Source organism: Vulpes lagopus, chromosome 8 (genome assembly GCF_018345385.1).
Source record: "Vulpes lagopus strain Blue_001 chromosome 8, ASM1834538v1, whole genome shotgun sequence".
Lineage (NCBI taxonomy): Eukaryota > Metazoa > Chordata > Mammalia > Carnivora > Canidae > Vulpes > Vulpes lagopus.
This window is the reverse complement of record NC_054831.1, coordinates 123,183,824-123,195,940: the sequence shown is the minus strand read 5'-3', so window position 1 is coordinate 123,195,940 and position 12,117 is coordinate 123,183,824. Positions and strand designations below refer to the sequence as shown.

Sequence of the window (12,117 nt, the reverse complement as noted above, 5' to 3'; positions counted from 1 at the left end):
TTGGATTTTAAAGATCAAGTGAGGTAACTTTGTGAAAGCACTTTGCAGACTGTGAAAGCTCCTCAGAAATGCCGAAGTGCTGGCATCCCACTCATCCTTCCATCCCTAGCCACAGTCCCCATTGATGTTCTTTACATATGTATATAAACTATATATGCAAGCAGAATATTTTTTAAAGATTTTTTTTATTTTAGAGAAAGGGGGGGGCAGTGTTGGAGAGTCTCAAGCAGATGCCCCTCTGAGTGCGGAGCCCCACATCGTGCTGGAGCTCACAACCCTGAGATCATGACCTGAGCTGAAATCAAGGGTCCAACGCACTCAACAAACTGAGCCAGCCAGGTGCGTCTATAAACAGGATATGTTAGCAGTAGAGTGATATTTCTTATTCACTTGAGGTTTTTGTCTTATCAGTACTTCCTAATTTTCCTTCACTGTACATATATTACTTATGTACGATGGAAAAGCAATATTATACAAGTTAACATATTACAATATTATAAGTTTACATATAAAACCCTTCTTGATTGAAGGAAAGACCAAAAAAATGAAATCTTTGTCAAATTATAAAGTGGATTTCTGTAAAATTTCATTCCTTTAACTTCTAAAACTTATTGAGTATAAAACTGCCTCCCTTCCCTGCAAAAAAGAGAAAGTTCACATATATAGTATATAAAGCCCACAACCACCCCCCAGGCAAAGACCAAACAGGAATTGCCTTCATCCTCCCTGCTCCCACCCCTGGGGACCCCAGCTTCCCGTGGAAAACCTCCTCAACACAGTGAGCAGGTCCATGGAGGTCCCAGGGCCCCATTTCTGGGACAGGAGGCAAAAAGCAAAAAGGCTGTTGTATCAGTCACTTTATTGCATCCAGGACATATCAGAGTCCAGACCACCCCATGTCCAACCCCAATGACCTCCTCCCTTCAGTACCTCTTTGGCCTTTGTATAGGCTTTTCCCTTTGACTGGAATGCCCCCTCTTCATCTGCAAACTCCTATTCACACTTTCCAACCCAAGCTCGTGAGGTGGCAAGCAGCACTGATTATTCCCTCCTCAGTACTTCCCCTGATGGGGTCATTCCAATTTTATTTTTTTAAAAATTTTTATTTATTTATGATAGTCACACAGAGAGCGAGAGAGAGGCAGAGACACAGGCAGAGGGAGAAGCAGGCTCCATGCACCGGGAGCCTGACGTGGGATTCGATCCTGGGTCTCCAGGATCGCGCCCTGGGCCAAAGGCAGGCGCCAAACCGCTGCGCCACCCAGGGATCCCTTTTTTTTTTTTTTTTTTTAATTTTTATTTATTTATGATGTCATTCCAATTTTAAAGCTCTCATCATCCTGCATTAACCCACAGGACCCAGCTGGTAGCCTGCCTCTGAGCAGAGGCCCAGGAAACACTGAAAGGATAACTGAATCAAGAACAAGGAAACCAGGAGAGAGGCTAGGAACAGGATGTGTGGGACATAGAGGCCAGAGCTAGAAAGGTGGGGGCTCCCCAAGTGAGACAGTAACTGAGTGTGGGCACTAGGGGGGATCCATTTCTACCTAGCACAATCTTCTACCTTTGGAGACTCTCCAGAACTCCAAAACTCCAGGCTGGAGCTCAAGGAATGTTAAGATCCTCCATTCATTCCCTATCCACCAATGAAATCTGGGTAGAGGGGGAGCTGCTGAGCCCTCTTCTGCCTCTCAGCTCAAACCTGGTTCTGGCCTAAATTCTACCCTCACTCTGTCCTCTCAGTTAATCTGGAAGCTCCAAACCAGGGTCCTGCCCCAGCTGGTCCCTGATCCTCACCCCTGGTGAGAGGCACTGGGGGGAGAGGCAAACCAGGTGGGCCTGCATCTTTATCTCTTTTCTCCTCCCAGGGCTGAGGGCTGGGGCAGGCCCAGGAGTGGAGCCCAGCAGCCCCTACCCTAGCCAATCCCCAAATCCAAGGGCTGGCCAGTACCGTCATCGGCAGCTGAGGCGTTCACAGAAAGTCACCGCAGGCCAGACACAAACAACTTTACCAAGCCCTTATTCCCACCTGGAGCCAAGCCCGGACCCCTGGGCTCCCTCGACACCTCCCTCCCTACCGGCCGCCACCCCCCTCACTGCGTCTTCCGGTCGAGTTTGCGCCGCACCAGCTGGCTCAGCAGGAACGCGGTCAGGACACTGCTGCCCACCGTGAGCAGGAAGAGGCCAGAGAAGTTGTGAGGCCAGCGGGTGTGCAGGGGCTCATAGATGGGCCGCCGGGCCTCGTAGTCCAGGGCCACGGCCTCCAGCTGAGCCAGGGTGCACAGCACCAGGAATACGTGGAAGAGCTGGTGGCCCTGGCCAAAGACGTGGCAGCTGCCAGGAAACCAGCGCTCAGGCACGAAGGCTGAGAAGAAAGCAGCAGCCAGCAGGAAGAAGACCACTTGGCACTTGTGGTAGAGAAGAGCTGGGTCATCTGCCGTGGGGTCGGGGGACACCAGGATGCGGTGCACCACGGGGCTGATGTCCAGCGCGTAGGCCAGCGCCGAGGGCACCTCCTGGCAAGTGCGGCCCAGCAGGCCAGGTTTCTGGCTATACTTGTTGTAGCAGGAGCCGGTGCAAGAAAGCCAGGCAAGAAAGGCGGCCGTGGGCAGGAAGATGGTCTGCACCTGGGCATGCCAGGCGGGCTCGATGGCGTAGTAGAAGTGCGCCAGGGCGCTGCCGAACTGGTACACGGCCACGCCCACGTAGTCCAGGAAGAAGAAGCTGTAATGCCAGAACTCGGACTTGGCCTGCAGGAGGTGAGCCAAGGCACTGAGGGAGAGGTAGGTGAAGGACGCCAGGACAATGATGAAGAGGGGCAGGGCGTGTGGGTCTCCCCAGAAGTCCACGGTCCCCGCAAAGACGGCCAGCCGCAGCAGCAGCACCAGGGCGGCCAGCAGGTGGGTCCAGACGTTCACCGCCTCGTTGTGCCGCTGGAACAGCGTGCGGAAGTAGAAGCGCCAGGTCTGATGCAGCGGCCGGTAGCCCACGTAGATGTACGGCTTCCAGAAGAGGGGTGGCACCTCGGCTCGGTCCACCGTGAAGACAGGCTCCGGCTGCCCGGACGGCTGCGGCTCCTGGTGGGCCTGCCGCAAGGTGGGCAGGAGATGGCTGAGCTTCTGGGCCACCATCGTGGCCATGGCTGTGGGCCAGGCAGGGAGCTGGGGGAGAGGCCAGAGCAGACTCAGGGCACTGGTGTCCTTGCCCCTCGCCCACCATGAGCAACAGCTGGGAGGCTCTGGAGCCCACTTCTTACTCCCTCCTTCCCGCCCCCTTTGTCCCTACACTGAGTTTCGGGAGAGAGGAGTCATCCTAAGGAAGATCACAGCTCTGCCCCTACGACTGTTCTGCTCCCTGATGCGTCCCAGGTGCCTAGAACAGTGCCTGGCATGCTGTACGTGCTCAACCATGCCTGAGGGATGAACTAAGGAGACTCACTACCTCAGCCACTTCCACTCCAGTCTAGGTTTACACAAGCTTAGGTTTACCCAAGCTGTCCCTTCTGCCTGAGACATTTTCCTCATCTTGCCTACTCGGTAAACTCCTAATCCTCCAAAACCCACTTCTTCTGTGATCCTTTCCCTGGCCCCCTGAACCTCTGACAATGACCTTGCTACTTGAGTCCCTACCATAAGATACCCATCCTTTGGCCATTATAACATTTTTCACGGGCATTAAAATCGTTCATGTGAGCCCACCAATGGTAGGCAGTTAGTCTCATTATTTTCTGAACCCCAGGGGCTTAGCAGGCAGCTGGCACTCGGTGTTTGTTGAATCAAAGAACACAATAACATCTCGGTAACACTTCACACCCGTAAAGCCCCCAACTCAAAAAGCCACTTTTTTTCCTGAAGTCCCCAGTTAACAACTGATTCTATAAAAACAGCCCTTTCCCTCAGCCACACCTCCACTCTAAAGAGCCCTCCTCCAGCCTTTCCACTCCCACCCATGGTTGCTAATTTCAAAGAAATCAAATCTAATCCCTCACCCAGGCATTCAAGATGCTGCTCCTACCTCATTTCCCACCTAACCCAAATATCACACCCTCTGCCAACTTCCTTTCCTGCCACTGAAATCCTTTAGGGCCAGTTCAAACTGCTACCTCCGGGGGATCCCCTTACTGCCCCCATGCACTCTTCCTATATAGGTTATACAGTATATATATAAACCATATTCATTCATTCATTCATTCAATCATTTGCTGATTTAGCAAACACCTACTGAGCCCTTCCTCTGCCTCAGGTCCTGTGCTGGGTCCAGGGAAGGGCAGAGAGGAAAAAGATTTGATCCCTGCCCCCAGGATGCCTGAGTGGCTCAGCAGTTGAGCATCTGCCTTCACCTAAGGACATAATCCTGGAGTTCCAGGAACGAATCCTGCATCGGGCTCCCTGCATGGATCCTGCTTCTACCTCTGCCTGTGTCTCTGCTCCTCTATCTCTCTGTGTCTCTCATGAATAAATAAATAAATAAAACCTTTAAAAAAAAATGATCCCTGCCCCCAGGAACTTCATGGTATGGTGGAGATTATCGATGGAAAACAAATCATAGCAAATGCTTATACAGTACTTGCTACATGCCAAACACCATTTTGTTTTTGTTTTTCACAAGAGACACAGAGAGAGAGGCAGAGACATAGGCAAAGGGAGAGGCAGGCTCCCTGCGGGGAGCCCAATGCAGGACTCAATCCCAGGACCCGGGGATCACGACCTGAGCCAAAGGCAGACACTCAACTACTGAGCCACCCAGGCACCCCTGTGCCAGACACCGTTTTAAGCACTTGATATATAACTGACTCACTTATGCTTCAGAACACCCTGTACATAGGTACTATCATTATTCCCATTTTGCAGATAAGAAACTGAGGCAGGGAGACATTAAGGACCCTGCCCACCATGTAGCTAGGAAGTGGCAGAGGCACAACCTGAACTCAGTTTGCAATCTTAACTAAACTACCTTTTATGGGATCCCTGGGTGGCTCAGCGGTTTAGCACCTGCCTTTGGCCCAGGGCGCGATCCTGGAGTCCCGGGATCGAGTTCTACGTCGGTCTCCCGGCATGGAGCCTGCTTCTCCCTCTGCCTGTGTCTCTGCCTCTCTCTCTCTCTCTCTCTCTCTCTCTATGTTTATCATAAATAAATAAACAAATAAATAAATCTTAAGTGAATAAATAAATAAATAAATAAATAAATAAACTGCCCTTTGTAAGACAAGGTGGCAAGTGCTATTAACCATTTCATAGTTACTCTCTAGATACTTTTGTCTGAAACCAGTTGCTTAATTCAGGCTTATCATCATTCACTGTGTCGTTCATTAAATCAGATATCTATTGGGTGGCTGGGTGGCTCAGCTGGTTAAGCCTCTGCCTTTGTTTTAGGTCATGATCCCAGGGTTCTGGGTTAGAGCCCCACATCAGGCTTCCTGCTTCTCCCTCTCCCCACCTCCCCTTCTGTGTTCTCTCATGTTCTCTCTCTCAAATAAATAAATCTTAAAAAAAAAAAAGTAAATATCTATTGAAACACTAGCACCTGCCCAGACAACTCCCACCCCTCCAATAAATTCCCTCCAACAAGCTCGTTTGGCTCGGCACCCTGGTTTTCTGTCCATCTTTCTTTTCTTTTTTTTTTCTGTCCATCTTTCATCAGATATTTATCACAACTACCTTGGCACCAGTCACTGTAAGAGGCAAGGAGATCCAGGCAGGACAGAACACTCATGTCTCTGCCACCAGCAGCACCATAATCACCCCCAAGGCCCCTGCAATAATTTATACACAGTCCAAGTAAACGCAGGGAGCTTGTCATGCCAAGGCACTATCAAGACAAGCCCCCAGCCCACCCTCCTCCTCACCCAAGCCTGACCTGCATCCCTAAGCCCCCCTGCGTTACACTTCCCAAGTCAGCTCTGGTCTCTGGCCTCTCCTAGTCCAATGAGGAGGCAGTAGTTAAACAAGTCACCACAATAACGCACAGGGGATGCTTCCGACAGGGGAGTGCAGGGCCCTTCCACTTCTCATTCCCCAGACAGCCTGGCAGAGGTCAGGGTTAGAAAGCAGACCTTGCTGGCAACTTCTACCCATGACAGCCTCCTAGCCTGCCTTGCTAATGGAGGAGCCAGCTCTGGAGGCCCTCTCCTCCCCAAGAGACTGGGGAGCCTCTACCCTTGTCTACAACTCTGGCCTTCCAACTCAGAACCTCGGGAAGCCAGAAAAGGCCTCTGAAAGTGTCTCATGCAGCACCTTTGTTTTACACTGAGGAAACAAGAGTCCAGAGACAGGAAGGCCTCCTACAGAGTTGCCCAATCCAGCAAGGTTCCCATTCCACGACAAGGGAAAAGACCCTGGAATGATAATGTGTGATGGTGGCCTAGTTCCTGGGTCCCTGTAATCCATCAAATCTAGTCCAAGGCTCCATACCCCACTCAGAACTTCCCAAGTCATAACAGCCTATTAAAGGCTCTGAGAAGTCCTGCAGCAAAGAAAGCCGCTTCACTTTGTTGAACCCACATTTGTCAAGCCTACCTGACCAAGGATTCTTTTCCTGGTGATAATTATATTATAAAGCCAGCTGCAATGTAAGTGTTTAATATATGCTCACTCTTTATAACCTTGTTGTAATTAATTCTCATAACTAGCCTGTTGAGGTAGGCATTATGCCCATTTTATTTTGGAGGATACTGAAATTCAGAGAGGTTAGAGGCGCTCCTTCCCCAAATGCACATGCACACACGCATGCATGTGTGTACACACACACACACACACACACACACACACACTACCCTGCCTCCTGTCATGCCAATCTGTATTCCATGGAACTACTTTAGAAAATAATAGTCTAGGGGATCCCAGGGTGGCTCAGTGGTTTAGCCCCTGCCTTTAGCCCAGGTCATGATCCTGGAGACCTGGGATCAAGTCCCACGTCAGGCTCCTTGCATGGAGCCTGCTTCTCCCTCTGCCTATGTCTCTGCCTCTCTGTTTCTCGTGAATAAATAAAAAAATCTTTAAAAAAAAAAAAAAGAAAGAAAGAAAGAAAATAATAGTTTAAAGCAGGTAGCCAAGGCCCTTTCCACAAATTTTTTTTTATAAATTTATTTTTTATTGGTGTTCACCTTTCCACAAATTATCTCCTTAGTCTTCTAGCAACTGACATGTATCCAGGGACCTCAGTCTCCCCGCGTTACCAGCTATCCACTGGCTCTCTACCAATGAAGCCCTAGCTCACAGCTACTCCTCAGGTGCTGATAGCTTACTCAGGGCCCTCCTCCTCCACCAGACACATTTGGGGCCTAAGCACAGAACCCAGAGGCTACATACTGGGATAGAGATCCTGCTCCCTACTTCCTTTAGACCTCACCCCAAGGCCCCATCCCATCTGGATAGGTCTATTTTCAGAACTGGTTCCCATCTCCTGACTCCATGGAAAGGGGCTCTGAGTCCAGGGGAAAGCAACAGATGTGGGGTCCAGCATGAGCTGGAAGGAGGAGGTAAGTATCCACCGGCCACCCTCAGAGAATCCTCTGAGCCATCTGCCCCTCCAGGCTGCCAGGACCTGCCTATTTCAGGCCACCCTCCATGGCCCCCTCCAAACCTAAGTTACCTAGGGGTTTTTTTCGAGCCTGGGGACTGATGACTTCCGCTGTGGGACTGGGCAAATTCACCAGATGCCAAGCACTGGGTGGCACTTCCACAGGTGAGGGTCCCTAGGGGCGGGGCTTCCAAGGACTGGAGGTGTCTTATGTGATGTCACCAGAGGGTGGGGCTGAAGAAAACCTCCACCTGTCCCTCCCCCGCAACACCATTCCCACACTGGTCAAATCCCCAGCTAAACACTGTCCTCCTACCTCGGCCTCAGCTGCAGAAGGAAGCTCAGCATTCACCACATGAAGCATCTGGGGAAACCCAAGGCTGGCTAAAATGTTGTGACTTACCCAAGGTTCACACAGCAAGGAGGGCAAAGCTGGGCTGAGACCAGGTGACCAGGGCCTGGTTGATGGAGGCCAGGCAAACTGGATTGGCTTCTGTTCCCTATTCACCAAGAATCATAATGGAAAGAAGTTAGAAATAAAGGAGAAAACAGACACCGTAAAGGCTCACGAAGGAGATGGGACTTCAGATTTGGAAAAACCAGGTGTGACGCCTGTCTCCATAACATGCTAGCTGTGACATGCTAAGACAAGTGACTCACCTTCTCTGATCTTTAGCTCCCTCATGGGAATTATAATATCTACAGCACAGATTGTTGTAAAGATTGAACTCATTAGAATAAAGTTTTAGCACAGTTTAGGGACTGGATAAATATGCTACTATTGTTAGTTATTAATAGTAGTAGTAACTAACTATTATTAATGGTAGTAGTATTCGAATTACCCCCAGCCCAAGAGATTTGGTTGACATCTTCAAAAAAAACTGTCTTCTTCTTAGCCTTCACAGCTGGTTCCACTGGATTTGGGGTCTTGAGTTAACTGTGTCTCTTGTGACGTTTTCCTTTCTCCGAGGATGCATGTAAGGACCAGGAAATCTGGCTAGAGTTTGAACTTCTGGGGACACTGATCTTATTTAATAATTGAATTCTCCTCAGCATAGCCCATTCAGAGTAACCCCTCTAGATTCACAGAGCCCTAAAGATTCGTACTTGTGCTGCACAGACCCAAGACAAGCACTGGGAAGAGAAGCCACCAGGAAAAGGGTCTCGATTTCAGCTGCTCCATCCCCCAGGAGGAGGGTAAAGGGGGTGGACCACGCTAGCAGGTGATCCAAAAGGCATGTGGCCTGGCCAGGGCAGGTCTTGCAGGTTCGAGAGGCTTCCAGGTTGGCTGAGCCTCAGAACTGAGATCTCCAGGGCCCAAGTGGGAGTTCCTGTCAGAGAAGCTCTGTCTTCCTCTGCCTTCCCCCCTCACATTCCTCTTTCCCTAAACACAAGGTCAACCTCCTCATCTAGCTCCTCAACCAAGGCTTGCCCCAGTTCCGCCTGGTCTCCACCTGACATACAGTCAGAGAGTCCCCTAAACTCCTGGGGGCAAAACAGATGACAGGGTTATGGGGATGGGGCCGTAAACAGATGTCCAAGTGGGAGAGCCCTGGGTTATATCCATCCCATAGACTTTAGTGCACGTGGCAGGCAAAATGCTACAGGGCTGGTGGAGGAAGCAGACTCCCTGCCCCGACTGGGCTCAACCACACAAATGAAATGCCTTATGGGCCAGGGAAAACCCAGCCCCAGAGAAGCCACCCAGGTGCTGACTGTGCAGAAGTGTAGACAGCTGACGCCCCAAGAGAGGGTGTCACTCACCTCCGGCAGACTATCTCAAGAGAAGCCAGGTCCCCATTTTTATGTGAGGATGGGATTTCAGGTCTGAAACTCATCAGCTGTGTGACTCTGCTTTCCAGTCCTTTAGACTCTCTGAGCCTAGTTCCTCATTCATAATCGAAGGAGAGTAATAGCTACCCCTTGGGCTCTTGTGAAAGCAAAACAAAGTTCTAAATGGAAGGTGTTGGCTCCGGCACAGCGCGACCCTGCTATTTTTGTTGGGTTCTAGTCCTGGCTCAGCCACTCACTCCCTGTGTGACCTCGGACAAGTCACAGGACAAGTCACAATTCGATACCCCTCTTGGCCCTGTTTCTCCGAATATCAAAGGAGAGAATAAATTTATCAGCAACATCAAAGGGCCCATCAGACCCGGAGACATTCTAATTGTTTTAGGCCTACTGTATGCCAGGTGTTGGAGCTTCAGCAGTGAACAAAGCAGTTAAAACACATCCCTCAGGGGGCAGCCCCAGTAGCACAACCAACCAAAGGTGGTTTTAGCACCACCTTTGGCCCAGGCCGGATCCTGGAGGCCGGGATCAAGTCCCGCATCCGGCTCCCTGCATGGAGCCTGCTTGTGTCTCTGCCTCTCTCTCTCCCTCCCTCTCCCGCTCCCTCTCCCTCTCGCTCTCTTTTTCTGCCTCTCATAAATAAAATAAAATCTTCAAAAAAAAAAAAATCCCTCATGGAACCAATAGCCCAGACAATTAACATCTAAGAGTAAGAACTAAGGATATTAATACCCTGCCCACTTGGAGCATAATAGCTTAAGGAAAAAATTCCTAACTATTAGGAGTATTAACTGTTTATAATTCCACTTTCTCTCTTGCCTCCATCTGGGCACACAAAATATCCATTGTTGCTTCTCTGGGCCCTGATTTTTCAGCACACTCCCTTAAAGACAACTTTATCTTGCCAGAAAAGACAAAGTCTAACCTCAGATAAAAATAATAGTTAAGGCAGCAGGGAAGCCTGGCTGGCTCAGTGGGTAATAGCCTGTGACTCTTGATCTCAGGGTTGTGAGTTCAAGCTGCAGGTTGGCGTGGCACCTACTTAAAAATAATAATAACAACAACAATAGCAAAACTAGACCTGTGTTAATACAGGAGTTGTTAGAGATAAATGTTCATGCGGGGTCCTGCAAGGACAATGTCATGTAAGAGCCCAAAATATTATTAATAAGATTAGGCACTGACATTAGTAATTTACAGTGGCTTGCTGTTTATGAAGAATTTTCACACACATTTCATGTCTCCCTCAAATCACCTTTGAACCTCCACGTAAGCTGGTGTCACAACCCAAGAAGCAGACTGGCCAGGCACATCATCTGACTCTCAAACCAGTGCTCTTGCCCTTCATCCGCTGCAGTCAACTCCCAGGCAGCCAGTGGGTGGCCACAGATTACACAAAGTTTTCATCCCTGGCTGGCCTCCCGATCTCCCAGCAACTGGGTCACCTCCCTCAATGCAAACCAATTCCCCAACTCAGCAGAATGTGTTAAAAAAAAAAAAAAAAAAAAAAAAAAAAAGTCCTTCCAATTCTTCCAAAACCGAAAGGAAATCATTTTTGTTTTTTTGTCACTGTGCTCTGGGCCTCCGTTTGTGATCAGAGTAGAGTCAGTAACTCAAAGGAGCCCTCTGTGGAACTGAGACTCACTAAGGCTGAGGACAAGGAGGAGGAACCAGTGAGAGGAAAGCAGGCTCAGAGAGGTTGGGCGAGCTGCCTGGAGTCACCCAGCACACGGGATGGGAAAGGGGGTCAGCTTCCACCACCGGCCAGCGAGAGCCCCTCCGCTCAGGTAAACTGAGGCTGGAGTGCGGCGGCCTCTCGCCAACAGGCTCAGAGGTGGCACAAGCCCCTTGCCGCCTGGGGCTGGAACCCTGTCCCGCAGGAGCTAAGACCTAAGGTCCTGCCGGGGCCATCCGACCAGGTGCAGCCAGGCTCTGGGGATCCTCTAACTCTCGGCCTCCCCCCGCGTGGCCTGCCCAGGCCCCTCATCAGGCCAGGCCTGCACGGGCGGCCCCCGGGACCCCTGGGGGTCCCCAACGCCTGCAGGCTCGGGGCAAGCGCTAGGGGCGATGTGGGGGCCCCCTCCCCCTCCCAGGTAGGGGAACCTCCCTGCTCCCCGACCCCGAGCCAGGCTTCCGCATCCCAACCCGCCTAGGCGACCCCAAGCGGGGCCCCTCCCTCACACCACGCAGCTCCAGGTACTTGCGCCCCTCGCGCCCCGGAGTCTCCCGAGACGCGCCCGCAGCGGCAGCAGCGAGCCCCCGGCCTCTCCCGCTCGCGGCCACCACGGCCCGCCCAGGCCGCCGTGGCCCTGCGCACCCCGCCCCCGGTGCTCGGCTCCAGCGGGCCCCCGCAGCCTCCCGCTCTCACCCGGGGCGCCGCCCCCGCCCCCCGCGAGCGCCCCGGTACCTGCGGCGGGGCGGCCGGCTCCGATCCCGGCCGTGAGCGCCCCGGAACCAGCGGCAGATAAAGGGGCGGCGGTGGTCCCGCCCCGGGCCGCGCAGGGGGCGGGGCGGCGGGCGGGGCCTGGAGGGCGCCCCAGCCGGGGGGCCGCGCCGCGGGGGTGCGGGGGCCCACGTGCCGGAGGAAAGCAGAAGCTCTCGCCCGAGCCCCCCGCTGGGCGGGCCCCGCTCCCGCCGCCGCGGAGCCCCAGCTCCGGAGTCGGGGTGGCGGCGCGGGCGGGTGTGGCCGGAGCGCCCGGTGCGCCCGCGGGGTCCGCCCCCCCCAAGCCGTCGGGTCCCCGCGCCTCGGCTCGCGAGGCTTCGGTGCTTGCGATGGGCCTGGCGCCCCCATCTTCATCTCTTGGCCTG

The 12,117-nt window shown here is 52.3% G+C and overlaps 1 protein-coding gene across 3 annotated transcripts; it reads right to left on the bottom strand.

Annotated features, from left to right (window-relative positions):
• Nucleotides 1-842: 842 nt before the first annotated feature.
• On the bottom strand, nt 843-11,850 carry PAQR7 (progestin and adipoQ receptor family member 7). 3 transcript variants are annotated; one of them, XM_041767641.1, is made up of 3 exons: nt 11,717-11,850; nt 7,922-8,018; nt 843-3,161 (listed from the first exon to the last, which is right to left on the bottom strand). In XM_041767641.1, exon 3 carries the CDS (start codon nt 3,138-3,140, stop codon nt 2,094-2,096), a length of 1,047 nt encoding a protein of 348 aa, XP_041623575.1. In that variant the 5' UTR covers nt 3,141-3,161; nt 7,922-8,018; nt 11,717-11,850; the 3' UTR covers nt 843-2,093. The 3 variants fall into 3 exon arrangements, with proteins under 3 accessions (XP_041623575.1, XP_041623577.1, XP_041623576.1); XM_041767643.1 differs by lacking the exon at nt 11,717-11,850 and adding an exon at nt 10,565-10,813; XM_041767642.1 differs by lacking the exon at nt 11,717-11,850 and adding an exon at nt 8,361-9,910.
• Nucleotides 11,851-12,117: the final 267 nt, after the last annotated feature.